Genomic DNA, 13,852 nt, shown 5'->3' with positions numbered 1-13,852 from the left:
TACATAATTGATAACTGAAGTGCCAGCTGCCATTTATTAAGTAACAACTTGGGTTTAGTCACTGCTTAATTTGAAATTTAGGATTCCCAAGTAGAACCTAAAAATGCAAAGTATTTTTGTTTTATAGTTACTATACTTCTCAGTAGACCACATTAAGACAGTGTTTTAATTTGGCCTAATAGGTTTTTTTTCCTTTTTTACTGTACTTGTTTTCTACCTAGTTTGAGCTACACTAAACACTAAAAGACCATTAGTAATTAGTCATGTTCTCTTAGGATTTGTTTAAAATGACAAAGTGCTAAGTTCTCACAAGTGTAAAGCCCCAAATAACTGGTCAGATTATTATACATAAAAAGGGAATAAATTTAAAAAGTCTGTTCTTCCGAAGTGTTTTGGTGTTGATTTAGAATATGAAGGAGGTTCTTGTTTTAAGGTTTAACTTTTGAAGAGAGGCTTTTTGAAACAATAGACTATAACCTGGATATCAGGCATAAGGATAGCACATAAAATAACAAAGGGGAAAATGTGTTAGTGTTTCAGAACAAGGGATTTAGAATCACATTGTCCAGATTTTTACTGCAGATCTGTAGGCAAGGCACTTTCACTTTGTTGTTTTTAAAAAATTTTTATTTATTTATTTACTTATTTGAGAGAGCATATGCACAAGAGTGGGGAGGGGTAGAGGGAGAAGCAGACTTCCGGCTGGGCAGGGAGCCTAATGTGGGGCTCGGTCCCAGTACCCTGAGATCGTGATCTGAGCTGAAGGCAGATGCTCAACTAGCTGAGCCACCCAGGCGCCCATCATTTTCACTTTGTAAGATGCAGTGCCCTTTATAAAAGGCAGCAAAAAATAATAACATTCATTTGTTAGGGTCATGGAGATTAAATGAGAGATGATATATCTTCAGAAACTTGTACAAAGTAACCAATAAATAATGGCTGTTACCACTTTGAGAATAGCTCCACCTAAATTCTCCCATTGTATTGCCATTGAATGGTCAAGTCAGAGTTAACCATCAGATACTTGGTTAATTAAATTGACATTGTGGCAGGGGTCTTCACATACCCACATGTATGTACGTGATGGTGGAGTTTGGGGCATGTTGAGTGCTGATTTCTGTGTAGTTGGGATTGTATCAGTAACATGTCACACTCTGAAGTGATGATTTTTTTTATTTATTTGACAGAGAGAGCACAAGCAGGGGAAGTGGCAGAGGGAGAAGGAGAAGGAGGCTCCCACTGAGCAGGGAGCCCGATGTGGGACTCCATCTCAGGACCCTGAGATCATGACCTGAGCCGAAGGCAGCGGCTTAACCCACTGAGCCACCCAGGCGCCCCGAAACTAGGGCATTTTAAAGAAATACTGACAATCAGTACAGCTATGTAAATGGCTTCTATAGATTGACTAAGGTTTGAATCATATCTAATTCCCTTAGCCAAGCAAAGACCCTCTTGACTCACTGCTGTGGTCACACTTGCTGATAGAGCATGTACACTCTATGCTGATAGAGCATAGCTGATTATGTGGCCCAGTGTTGGCAAATCTCGGATTTCTTTGCACGAGGTGATCTTCCAGGATTAACAGCCTATGATTCTAAGTCACAGATGGTTCTGTTCTTTTCTCTTTGATCTGCCTTAAAAATAAGGATAACTACTGAAAAACATAAAGCAGTCCTCCCCTATCACTAATATGCTCCCTCCATCTCAAGTACATTTCCCTTTGACCATTGAGAGCAAAGTAGAATGTTTTGTTTAAAAAAACAACAAAAAAATGTGGACTCTGCAGGGGGCATTAATATGATATAAGGCGGCTTATTATATTTAGATTGGGAAAGAAGAACTTAGTTTTTGAGGTTAGTAATTGGAGCTAAGCCATAGTGTGTGAATTCTCAATGATTTGCACTTACTGACTTGGAAAAAAATGTGGATGTTGAATTCTTTTCATTTCCCACTGGCTTATAAAGGTTAGGATTATATTACTTCTCTTCCCCCTCCACCCACCCCCTTAAAAAAAGCTACAATAGCTTCCCTGTTAGATGAAATCAAAATTTCTTGGCCTGTCATTCAAAACCCGTTATAACCCAGCACCTGCCATGTTTTCAGTGTTATCTCCTATTTATTCCCTTTCTGAGCCTTTCCCCCAACACTAGCCTCCAGGGCTTCTCCTTATTCCCTAATACACCTGCATTTTCACACCTCTGCCTCTTTGCTTTTCCTGTTCCCCTAACCTAGGATGTCCTTTTTCCTAATCAGTCTACCTAAGAAACTCTTGCCTCTTCTCTCAGATCCAACTGAGGTGTTGCCTGTCTTCATAAATCTGTGCATCCTTTCCCCAGGCAGTTATGTCCCTCACCTGTGCTCCCATTCAGAGCACTTTAAATGACAGCATTATTCACACTATGTCATAATTCTACCGCCACATTCTCCTACCACTGCTACCCTCTGGAGCAAGGACCTTGCTTTCTGTGTGTGTGTGTGTGTGTGTGTGTGTGTAAAAACCTTGGCATCTAATACATAGTGGACATATAATAAAAGCTTACCAAAGTGAATAAAAACGTGTGCATATATCGCAGGAGGAGAAATATCCTGATTACATAAAATGTGTTTTTATTCATTATGTATAATTTGGAGAATACAAAAAACAGCAAGGAGGAAGTGAAATTGACCTATAACCCTACTCCCTCAGAGATCATGTTAGCAGTTCAGCATACCTATTTCCAGTTAAAGCATACTTTCTTTGAAGAGGAACTCTGGGTTTTGAAATTAGAAAATGACCTACATGCTTAACAGATGATCCTAATTCTTGACTTTGCTGTTTCTTTCTTAGCTCACAGAGAGAATAATTATCCTCTTTGTGGTGATCACCAGTCAAGAGGAAGTCCAAGAGAAATATGTGGTGTGTGTTTTATTCATCTTTTGGAATCTATTGGATATGGTTAGGTAAGGAGGCAAAATAATATCTTTTTTTTCTTTTCTTTTTTTAAGATTTTATTTATTTATTTGACAGAGAGAGAGATCACAAGTAGGCAGAGAGGCAGGCAGAGAGAGAGAGGAAGGGAAGCAGGCTCCCTGCTGAGCAGATAGCCGGATGTGGGGCTTGATCCCAGGACTCTAGGATCATGACCTGAGCCGAAGGCAGAGGCTTTAACCCACTGAGCCACCCAGGTGCCCCGCAAAATAATATCTTAAAGCCAAGTTGCTTTTCTACAGTGAAACCAGTAATAGCTGCCTACATTTGGTTACCCTGAATGAGAGAGGAAAACATAACCCCTTTCCAAATTATTTTATCTTGATATCGAAATGTATTCTTAGCGCTTTCCATAATGGGCATGTCGGAGGTAATGCAAACCTCCCATGGTATTACAAGAGCAAATCAGTGCATTCAGGTTTCCAGCAGAAGACTTGGCATAGCACCAATTTGGGATAAACCTCACAGCTGCTTGCTAATGAAAGGCATTCCTTGAAATTGCGCTGGTACATGTAACTGTAACAAGCAAAGCAAGACTTCTCTTATGTCTTAGGATTTACAAAGTTGGTTTCTGTGAGTTCCAGAATACTTTAAATACAGGGCCTCATTGCTCTGGGGAAGAACGTACCTCCACATACATTTATTTTGTGTTGTTTTTCTTTGAAGTATAATTTTTTAAAAAAGATTATTTGTTTATTTGACACACAGAGATCACAGGTAGGTGGTGGGGGGGAGTAGACTCCCTGCTGAGCAGAGAACCAGACGTGGGGCTCAATCCCAGGGCCCTGAGATCATGACCTGAGCCGAAGGCAGAGGCTTAACCCACTGAGCTACCCAGGCACCCTTTAAGATTTTATTTGACGGAGCAAGCACAAGCAGGGGGAGTAGCAGAGGGAGAGAGAGAAGCAGGCTCCTCATTGATCAGGGAGCCTGACATGGGGCTGGATCCCAGGACCCTGGGATCATGACCTTAGCAGAAGGCAGATGCTTAACCAACTGAGCCACCCAGGTGCCCCTGATTGGACAGTTCTAGACATTAATCAGCAGCGACCATGATAAGTGCGGTCACCATCTGTCCCCATATGTTATGACAATATTTTTGACTATATCGCCTAGGTTCTACTTTTATCTCCATGATATATTTTATATACAATTCCAGTGGGTCCAAATGACTTATAGAAGTTATTTTGTGGATACCCTAGGAATTCTTGAACCTCAGATTAAGAACTTTTGCTCTAGATCACCTTCAGTTTCCTTCTACTTCTAAAACTTTGCAAACAGATGGGTCTAGTCTTGTCTCTACCAGCAGTGGGGTAAACAGTCCCCTTTGCTCAGAGGCTCATCTTAGGGAGGTGTCCTAACTGCTTCTTTGGCTTTCACAAATGAGAACTGCCCCTTCTACTTGCAAGATCTGGGTGTGGATAGGTAACAAAAGCGCCCTAGCATTTTAGCTGAGTTACGTAAATTATTCATTTACTATGTTGTCAGTAACTTAGCTGAATTAAAGTATTTCTGAGTAATAGGTTGAGCCTTAGAGTGAGTTAGAATGAAATGTTTTGTTGAATGAAAAGGAGTAGCATTCTTTGTATATATAATTTAGTAAGTTATTCCTCATTTTTAACTGATAGTTTTGTAGACTTGGGGTGAATTTCATGGACTTTTGTAGCCCATGACTTTGTGTTCATGAGACAAGGAGCCCCATCTGGGACTGGAACCTTCTGACATACTGTTCTCTGGTATGCCTGACTCTTTTGGTGTCAATTCAGTTTCTAATGAGCACAGTTAAACTCATCAGAGAACAAAATGATTTTAACATTGAGAGTAGTATCATGATGTCGTGGAAGGGCTTTTTAACAGAGGAGATCTTAGGATGCATCCCACCGCCACTACTTGCTGTATAATCTTGGACATCCCACTGAACCTTCAAAAACAAAAGAATTGAGATAATTCATGTACTTTAACATTCACCTTTTATTTATTTCTTAATTAATTAGTTAATTAATTAGAGCAAGTGTGGGGGTAGGGAGGGGCAGAGGCGGAGGGAGAGGGAGAGAATCTTAAGCAGGCGCACTCCACACTCAGGTATAGCCAGATACAAGGCTTGATCTCAGGAGCCTAAGATCATGACTGGACCTGAAATCAAGAGTCAGACACTTAACGGACTGAGTCACCCAGGCACCCAACATTCACATGTAAAATAGAAAATTTATGGGTTTTAGTGTATTTAAAGATGTGTAACTATCATCACTAATTTGAGGACATTTTCACTGCACTCTATAAAGAAACCCTAAACCCCTTAGCAGTAAAATCCCCATTTTCTCCTCTCAGCCCCTGGCAACTACTAATATACTGTCTCTATGAATTCACCTATTGTGGACATTTCATATAAATGGAACCATACTGTATATGGCCTTTTGTGACTGATTTCCTTCACTTAGCTTAATGTTTTCAAGGTTTACCTATGTTATAACATGTATCAGTATTTCATTCCTTTTTATCAGTATTTTATTCCTTTTATGGATAACATTCCATTATAGCAATATACCACTTTTATTTATCCATTCTTCAGTTGATGGACATACTTTCTGGTTATGAGGAATATCGCTATGAATAGTCAGTCATATACAAGCTTTTGTATATACATAGGCTTTCTTTTCTCATAACTTGGAAGTAAAATTTCTAAGCATGTAGCCTTTTCAAAACTCAGTTTTTTTCCCTCTGTGATGTTGGGGTGGAATTATCTTCCCAACTTACCCTAAAATTCCTTTTTTTTTAAGGCAAGGACTAGAGGGACACCTGGATGGCTCAGTTGGTTAAGCATCTGCCTTCAGCTCAGGTCATGATCTCAGGGTCCTGGGATTGAGTCCCACATCAGGCTCTCTGCTCAGTGGGGAGTCTGCTGCTCCCTTTGCCTCTGCTACCCCCTCTAATTGTGTGTACTCTCTCTCTCAAATAAATAAAATCTTAAATAAATAAATGCAAGGACTGGAAAAGGGCATCTATAAAAAACCCCACATCCAGATGATTGTTAATGTTGAAAGACTAGTGCTTTCTTCCTACGATGAGTGAAACTAGGGTGAGTGTACAACCCTTGCCACGTCTATTCAACATTGTACTGGAAATACTTGTCATGGCAGTTAGGCAAGAAAATGATGTGAAAGGCAGGAAGGAGTAAAGTCTGTTGGCAGGTTATATGATTTTGTATAGAATCATAAGGAATCCACTAAAAGTACTAGAACTAGTAAACCGGTAAGAAAGGTTGTTGAATACAAAACCAATATACAAAATTATTTTTGTATATTGTGTTTTATACACTTGCAATGACCTATTTTAAAATAAAATTAAGGAAAAATTTCATTTCTAATAGCATCCAAAAAATAAAGTACTTAGGAATAAATTTAACAAGAGATGTGCAGAACTTATGCATGGAAAACTTTAAAATACTATTGGGAGAAATTTAAAAATACCTAAATTAAGAGATAACCCATGTTTATGGGTTGAAAACTTAATAAGACTGCAACACTCTCCAAACTGATCTACATATTCAGTGCCATCCTTATCAGAATCCCAGCTGGCTGCTTTGCAGAAATTGCAAAGCTAATTTTAAAACTCATATGGAAATTCAAGGAACTTACTAGCCCAAGCAATCTTAAAGAAGAACATAGTTGGAAGACTCACACTTCTCAATTTCAGAACTCACTACAAAGCAATAATAATCAAGAATGTGATACTGCCATAAGGATATAGCACAGAATAGAATTGATAGTCCAGGGATAAATTCTCACATTTATAGTTGATTGATTTTTGACAAGGGACCAAGACCATTAAATGGGAGTGGGGGAATAGTCTTTTCAACAAATGGTGCTGGGACAATGACATGTCCATCTGCGTGGATCCTTACCTCACACCATATACAAAAAAATTAAAATGGATCAAAAAACCCAAATGTAAGAGCTAAACCTATAAAATTCCAAGAACGCATAGAGGTAAACCTTTGTGATTTTGGATTTGGCAGAAGATTCTCAGAAACCAAAAACAAAGGAACAGAAGAAAGAAGATACACTGGACTTCATTAAAAGTGGTTTTAAACATGTAAGATGCTTGCCTACTCTTGTAATAAAAAATAGATGCCTGGGGCACCTGGGTGGCTCAGGGGGTCAAGCCTCTGCCTTCGGCTCAGGTCGTGATCTCAGGGTCCTGGGATCGAGCCCCTCATCAGGTTCTCTGCTCAACAGGGAGCCTGCTTCCCCCCGGCCCCCCGCCTGCCTCTCTGCCTCCTTGTGATCTCTGTCTGTCAAATAAATAAAATCTTATAAAAAAAAATAGATGCCATTTTCGAGATTGGTACAGATCAAGTTTGATAACATGCCGTGTTTAGTGAAGACTTGCACTGTTGGTATATGGTTTTTATATACACAGATAAGCAATTGCAAGAGTATTTGAGAGGATATATAAGAAACTGGCATTGGTCATTGTCTCTGAGGAATGGAATCGAGGTCCTAGAATGGGAGAAAGGTTTAGTTTTCTCCATGTTTTCAAGATTTTGGATTTTGTTTTGCCATATGACGTACTGCCTATTCCAATAGTTCTCAAAGTACAGACCCGAGCCCTGTATGGCATCTGCATCACCTGGAACTTGTTTGTAATAGAATTCTCAGGCTCTACCTGAGACCCATGGAATGAGACCCTCTGGGCATATGGCCTAGCAGTGTGTGCTTTAGCAAGACCTCTGGGGGATTCTGATGTCCGCTTAAGCTTGAGAACCACTGCCTAGTCAGAGAAACAAGAAGATGCAGACTACTTCCTCCATTACATCACGAAGGCAGCTTTAAAACCACCTACTGCACTCCAAACAAGCTTCTAAACTGGCTCTTTAACTGATCACACAGCATAGCCCAACTGCACGAGCAGAAGGATGACCAATAAGGACTTGGAAGTCACACTTGTGTTTTAAAAATTCATTACCTAAATATTTACAAGTCTGTTTTTAAAAACCCAGCTGCATACTGGATAAAATGGGCTTAGCTTCTGAGTGAACCTAAATTCACTCATCAGGGAAAGGTATAATTTGCTGAGGGGTAAGGGTTCCATTTTTCTTTGTTTACCTCCATAATTATCCATGATCCAACCCCTGAGACAAGCCAGACTGACACAGTTCTCTTCCCCTTATTTTTTTTTTTTTTAAACCTCCTGCTTAAATGGTAGAAAATAAGGTTTGGAATTTAAACTTTCCACTTGTATCTCTGTGTTTAATTACAGTGTAAGGTATTTTCTTCTCTTCTTCTCCCAGATATCAGTGGGAAATGATGTTTCTGAGCTCCTTGTCTTGTTTTAGGTACACTTACAGCATGTTGTCAGTCATAGGGATATCCTATGCCGTCTTGACCTGGCTCAGTCAGACACTGTGGATGCCCATTTATCCTCTGTGTGTTCTTGCTGAAGGTAAGAGTGACTTTGCATTATTGCTTCCTGACAAAAGCAATCTGCTTATAATGGTTCACTTAACTTTTTGATGATTAAATTACTATTTTTGCTACTGCTAGCGGACAGCTGACTCAATGGATCATTCCTGGCACACTTCCCTTGATGCAAAAAAGCAAAACATTAAGAAAGTTAGAGGGGGAAGCAGCTTTGCACAGTAGACAAAATATTAGATGAGGAATGAAGACATCTGAGTACAGGCCCTTAACTTCATTAACTCACTGTATGAGTTTTGGGCAAATCATCTCTCTCAGTTTACTCATCCAAAAGGGGTTTAACATTTAGTGACTCAGTGATTTTTTTTTTTTTTTAAGATTTTATTTATTTGACAGACAGAGATCACAAGCGGGCAGAGAGGCAGGCAGAGAGAGAGTGGGGGAAGCAGGCTCCCCGCCGTGTAGAGAGCCCGAGGCAGGGCTGATTTTTTTTTTTTTTTTTTTTAAAGTATGCTCCACACCCAGGGTGAGGCTTGAATTCATGACCCTGAGATCAAGACCTGGGTTGAGATCAGGAGTTGCATGCTTAACCAACTGAGCCAACCAGGCGCCCAATGATTATTTTTAGTGCATAGAAATTCAGTTCCCCCTGGCTGGATTATCTTTCCTACTTAACTATCTACCATGCATCACACTGTCTGCCAGGAACAGTTAACTCTACGTTTAGATCAGTCATCGATTTCTCAGGAAAGCATTCCTCAACTTTCTCAACTAAGTCTGTTCCCCGCCCCCTGCCCACAGTACAGCACCATGAATCTCTCTTTCATAAGACCTGTCTCAGGTGTGATTAGACGTTTGTGTGATTCTTTGAATAATCTCTGTTTCCTGTCTAGCCTCTAAGCAACTTGGGGATATGGGTTTGTTGTTGTTTCCTTGCTTCCCTTTTTCTCATGCGCCCAATATATATGCTCAATAAACACTGAATAAATTATTGAATACAGTATGAACTCAGCTAGTTACTTAGCCTAAATGTAAACCTAAAACTTAAATAAAATTCATCAGTTTGCAAAAAGCTTGAGGATGTTAGGGGAATATATGCTTCCTTCCGTAATGGATTTGGCAGACTGGTAAGGAAGTTTCTGAAACATTAAAATTTTTGAAAACAGAAGGCATAAAGAAATTAAGAAAGCATATTATATAGTAACTAAGGGAAAACATAGAAAAAGAAATTTAAAATAAAATAGTGACATTGGCGATAATCATAAAGTGCATATAGTTTTGTACCAATGACCAGAGAAAAATTTATAGTAAATCATATTAGGTAGAACTTTAAAATTTGTTTTGCTTTCAAAAGAATTACTAATTTTTAGAACAGACTAAGCCAAAAGAATCTAGAGAATACTCCTGAAAACTAAAAAAACTGGATTGCTGGTTTCTTTGAGAATGAAATTCTTCACTCATTGAAACATTTATTAAGTAAATTGCTTTATTATATTGTATGAAAAATGCCATAAAGAATATATTATAAAGGACTAAGGTAGAGACAGGAGTAATCTTTTCCTAAAAATAAAGGATGAATAACTATAGAAAACTTGTACATTCTCATTATTTGATAATGTTAAGCCTTCACCTTCCTGGGAAAGCCATGTTCCAGTATGTTTGCCATAAAACCCATTTTTTTTTTTGAAATTAGATTCATTAACTTATTCTTGCAATTAAAAAGCGAAGTGTATATGCAGAAAAGGAGTCTGGAAGCATATGTGACAAAATGTTAATAATTCTGGGTGGCAGAAAATGGGTCACTGCAGTTTAACCTTCACATGTTTCTTTGTATTTTAAATGCCCTAAAGTATAAAAAGACGTGGTTAAGAAAACCTGGCCGACTTTTGATGACTCTAATATTTTTAAATAACTATAGTTTCCCATCCAATAACATCAAAGACAAAAGCAAGGTGTGTAGACAGCGAGATCATCAGTTTATACCGATTAACTGCTAGAAACTTAGGCGCAGCATCTAGAAGTCTTAGATGGCAGGTCAGTTGCGGACCCTGTGGCCTAGCCACTTATCCTGCTCAGGCTAGCCCTAGCAGCCTTGATTGCCCAACGTTTCTTCTGTCTCTAATTTTTTTTTTATTTACAAATGAGTTTAGACTTACAAGAAGTTACAAAAACAGTGTATTGTTCACGTGTGCCCTTCACCCAGCTTATGCTAACAGCATCTTACATAACCATAGTACAGTATCATTTCATAAAATATCATAAAAATCTGTATGTGAGATATAACTTCATAGAACCTCCTCTTTATTTTCATTGACGTGTAATTAACATCCAGTGTTATATTAGTTTCAGGTGTACAACATATTTTGATTCAGCAATTCCATACATTACTCATTCTTGCCACAGTAAGTGTAGCCACCATCTGTCACTGTACAACATTCTCAGAGTATTACTGACTCTACTCCCTATGCGGTACTTTCCATCTCCATGACTTACTCATTTTATAACTGGAAGTTTTTTACCTCTTAATCCCCTTTATCTATTTAGTCTGTCCCCCAAATACCTCCCCACTGGCAACCATAAGTTGGTGCTCTGTATTTAAGTCTTTTATTTTTTATATTCCATATATAAATGAAATCGTATGGCATTTGTCTTCTCTATCTGACTTATTCCACTTGGCATAATACCCTCTAGGTCCATCCATGTTCTTGTAAGTGGCAAATCTCATTTTTTTTTTTAATGCCTAAGTACATTCCACTGTGTGTGTATCTTTAACACATAAACACATCTACTTTACCCATTCATTCATCTATTGATGACACTGGGGTTGCTTCCTTATCTTGGTTATTGTAAATCATGCTGCAGTAAACATAGGGGTGCATTTATCTTTTCCAATTAGTGTTTTTGTTTTCCTTGGATAAATAACCAGTCATGGAATTACTGGAGGATATGATACTGCTTTTATTTTTTTAAGCTAACACTGTAATTACCCATCTTATTAAGCAGTAATTTCTCAGAAGAAGAAATCTAAGACAAAATCTTAGGTATATTTGAAGCATTCACACATACAGTGCACTCGTGTCTATTCAACCTGAGGGTCTCTGTAAGACTGCTCAACCCATTCCTAATTAGTATTTGAATGTGAACTTTCCCAGTAAGTGTGAGTTCACTGGTATGGTAGTTCTATTTTTAATTTTTTGGATGAACTTCCATACTGTTTTCCACAGGGGCTGTACCTTTACCTGCCCACCCCAGTGTATGGGGTTTCTTTTGCTTCCCATCCTTACCAGCATGTGTTTTTTTGGGTTGGTTTTTTGTTTTTTGTTTTTTGTTTTTTGTTTGTTTTTTGTTTTTGGATACCAGCTATTCTGACAGGTGTGAGGTTATATCTCATTATGATTTTGATTTGCATTTCCCTGATGATGAGTGAGGTTGAGCATCTTTTCATGTGTCTGTTTGCCACCTGTATGTCTTTGGAAAAATGGCTGTGTAGGTCCTCTGCCTATTTTTTAATAAGAGAGTCAACCAACTGTCTGGTATTGAGTTGTGTAAGTTCTCCATATATTTTGGACTTTAACCCTTTGTCAGATATTTTGTTTTCAAATATCATCTCCCATTCTGAAGGTTGCCTTTCATTTTGTTGATAGTTCCCTTTACTGTGCAGAAGCTTTTTATTTTGATGTACTCCCAAATAAGTTTGCTTTCATTTCCCTTGTCTGAGGAGACATCTATAATATGTTGCTAAGGGTGATGTCCAGATAACTACTTATGTTTTCTTGCAGGAGTTTTATGGTTTTGGGGTTCACATTTAGGTCTCTAATCCATTTTGTGTTTAATTTTGTGTAGTTTGTAAGAAAGGGGTCCAATTTCATTCTTTTGCAAGCAGCTGTCCCAGGTTTTTTTGTGTTTTTTGTTTTTTTGCACCATTTATTGAAAAGGCTGTCCTTTCCCCACTCTAAATTCTTGCCTTTGTGATAAACTGACTGTATGGGCCCGGGTTTATTTCTGGGTTCCCCATCTCCTGTTCCATCAATCTGTGTATCCATTTTACCATCCTTAGATTACTATGGCTTTGTCACATATCTTGAAACTGGAATTGTGATACCTCTGGCTATGTTCTTCTTTCTCAAGATTTATCTATTCAAGGTCTTTTGTGGTTCTAAACAAATTTTAGGATTACTTATTCTTGTTCTATGAAAAGTGCTATTGGCATTTTTGTAGAGATTGCATTGAATCTACTTTGCTTTGGGTAGTATGGACATTTTAATGATATTCTTCCCATTTGTGAGCATGGTATATCTTCCTATTTGTGTCATCTTCAGTTTCTTTCTTCAAAGTCTTATAGTTTTCAGAGTATAGGTCTTTCATCTCCTTAGTTAAGTTTATTCCTAGGTATTTTATTCTTTTTGGTGCATGTATAAGTGGTTAGTAGCATATAGAAGAAACATAACAAAATTCTGTTAATTTTGTATCCTGCAAATTTACTGAACTTACTTATCAGTTCTAATGTTTTTTGGTGGAGTCTATAGGGTTTTCTGTATGTGGTATAGCATGTCATCTGCAAATAGTGTTAGCTTAACTTCTTCCTTGCCAATTTGGAAACTGCTTTTTTGTTTTTTTTTTTTTTAAGATTTTATTTATTCATTTGACAGAGATCACAAGTAGGCAGAGAGGCAGGTAGAGAGAGAGAGGGGAGGAAACAGGCTCCCCACCAAGCACAGAGCCCGATGTGGGACTCGATCCCAGGACCCTGAGATCATGACCTGAGCCCAAGGCAGAGGCTTAACCCACTGAGCCACCCAGGCACCCTGGAAACTGCTCTTTCTTGTGTGATTGCTGCAGCTAGGACTTCCAGTACTCTGTCGAGTTAAAGTGGTGAGAGTGGGCATCCTTGTCTTGTTCCTGATCTTAGAGAAAAACCCGTGTTTCTTTTTTTTTTTTTTTTTTAAGATTTTATTTATTTATTTGACAGACAGAGATCACAAGTAGGCAGGGAGGCAGGCAGAGAGAGAGAGAGAGAGAGAGGAGGAAGCAGGCTCCCTGCGGAGCAGAGAGCCCGATGCGGGGCTCGATCCCAGGACCCTGGGACCATGACCTGAGCCAAAGGCAGAGGCTTTAACCCACTGAGCCACCCAGGCGCCCCAAAACCCGTGTTTCTTAAGCACTGAGTATGTTAGCTGTGGGTTTTTCATATATGGCCTTTATTATGTTGAGGTGTGTTCCCTCTGAACCCATTTTATTAGTAGAGTTTTTAACCATGAATGGATGCTGTATTTTATCAAATGCTTTTTCTTTTTCTTTCTTTTTTTTTTTTTTAAAGATTTTATTTATTTATTTGACAGACAGAGATCACAAGTAGGCAGAGAGAGGAAGGGAAGCAGGCTCCTGCTGAGCAGAGAGCCCGATGTGGGACTTGATCCCAGGACCCTGAGATCATGACCAGAGCCGAAGGCAGCGGCTTAACCCACTG

The 13,852-nt window shown here is 38.8% G+C and overlaps 1 protein-coding gene across 2 annotated transcripts in view; it reads left to right on the top strand.

Moving 5' to 3' along the window:
- The window catches only part of LOC111156576 (3-hydroxyacyl-CoA dehydratase 4), a 97,439-nt gene that overhangs the window by 73,437 nt on the left and 10,150 nt on the right, over positions 1 to 13,852 (top strand). For both annotated transcript variants that reach the window (XM_022517562.1, XM_022517563.1), the window contains exons 4-5: positions 2,828 to 2,940; positions 8,304 to 8,410. In XM_022517562.1, the coding sequence (XP_022373270.1) occupies positions 2,828 to 2,940; positions 8,304 to 8,410 (220 nt within the window). The remainder of the gene's footprint in view (positions 1 to 2,827; positions 2,941 to 8,303; positions 8,411 to 13,852) is intronic.

The sequence above is a fragment of the Enhydra lutris genome, unplaced genomic scaffold, assembly GCF_002288905.1.
Source record: "Enhydra lutris kenyoni isolate GAN:26980312 unplaced genomic scaffold, ASM228890v2 scaffoldscaffold47, whole genome shotgun sequence".
Taxonomy (NCBI): domain Eukaryota; kingdom Metazoa; phylum Chordata; class Mammalia; order Carnivora; family Mustelidae; genus Enhydra; species Enhydra lutris.
The sequence above is the reverse complement of the archived record's forward strand: the minus strand, read 5'-3'. Positions and strand labels throughout refer to the sequence as shown.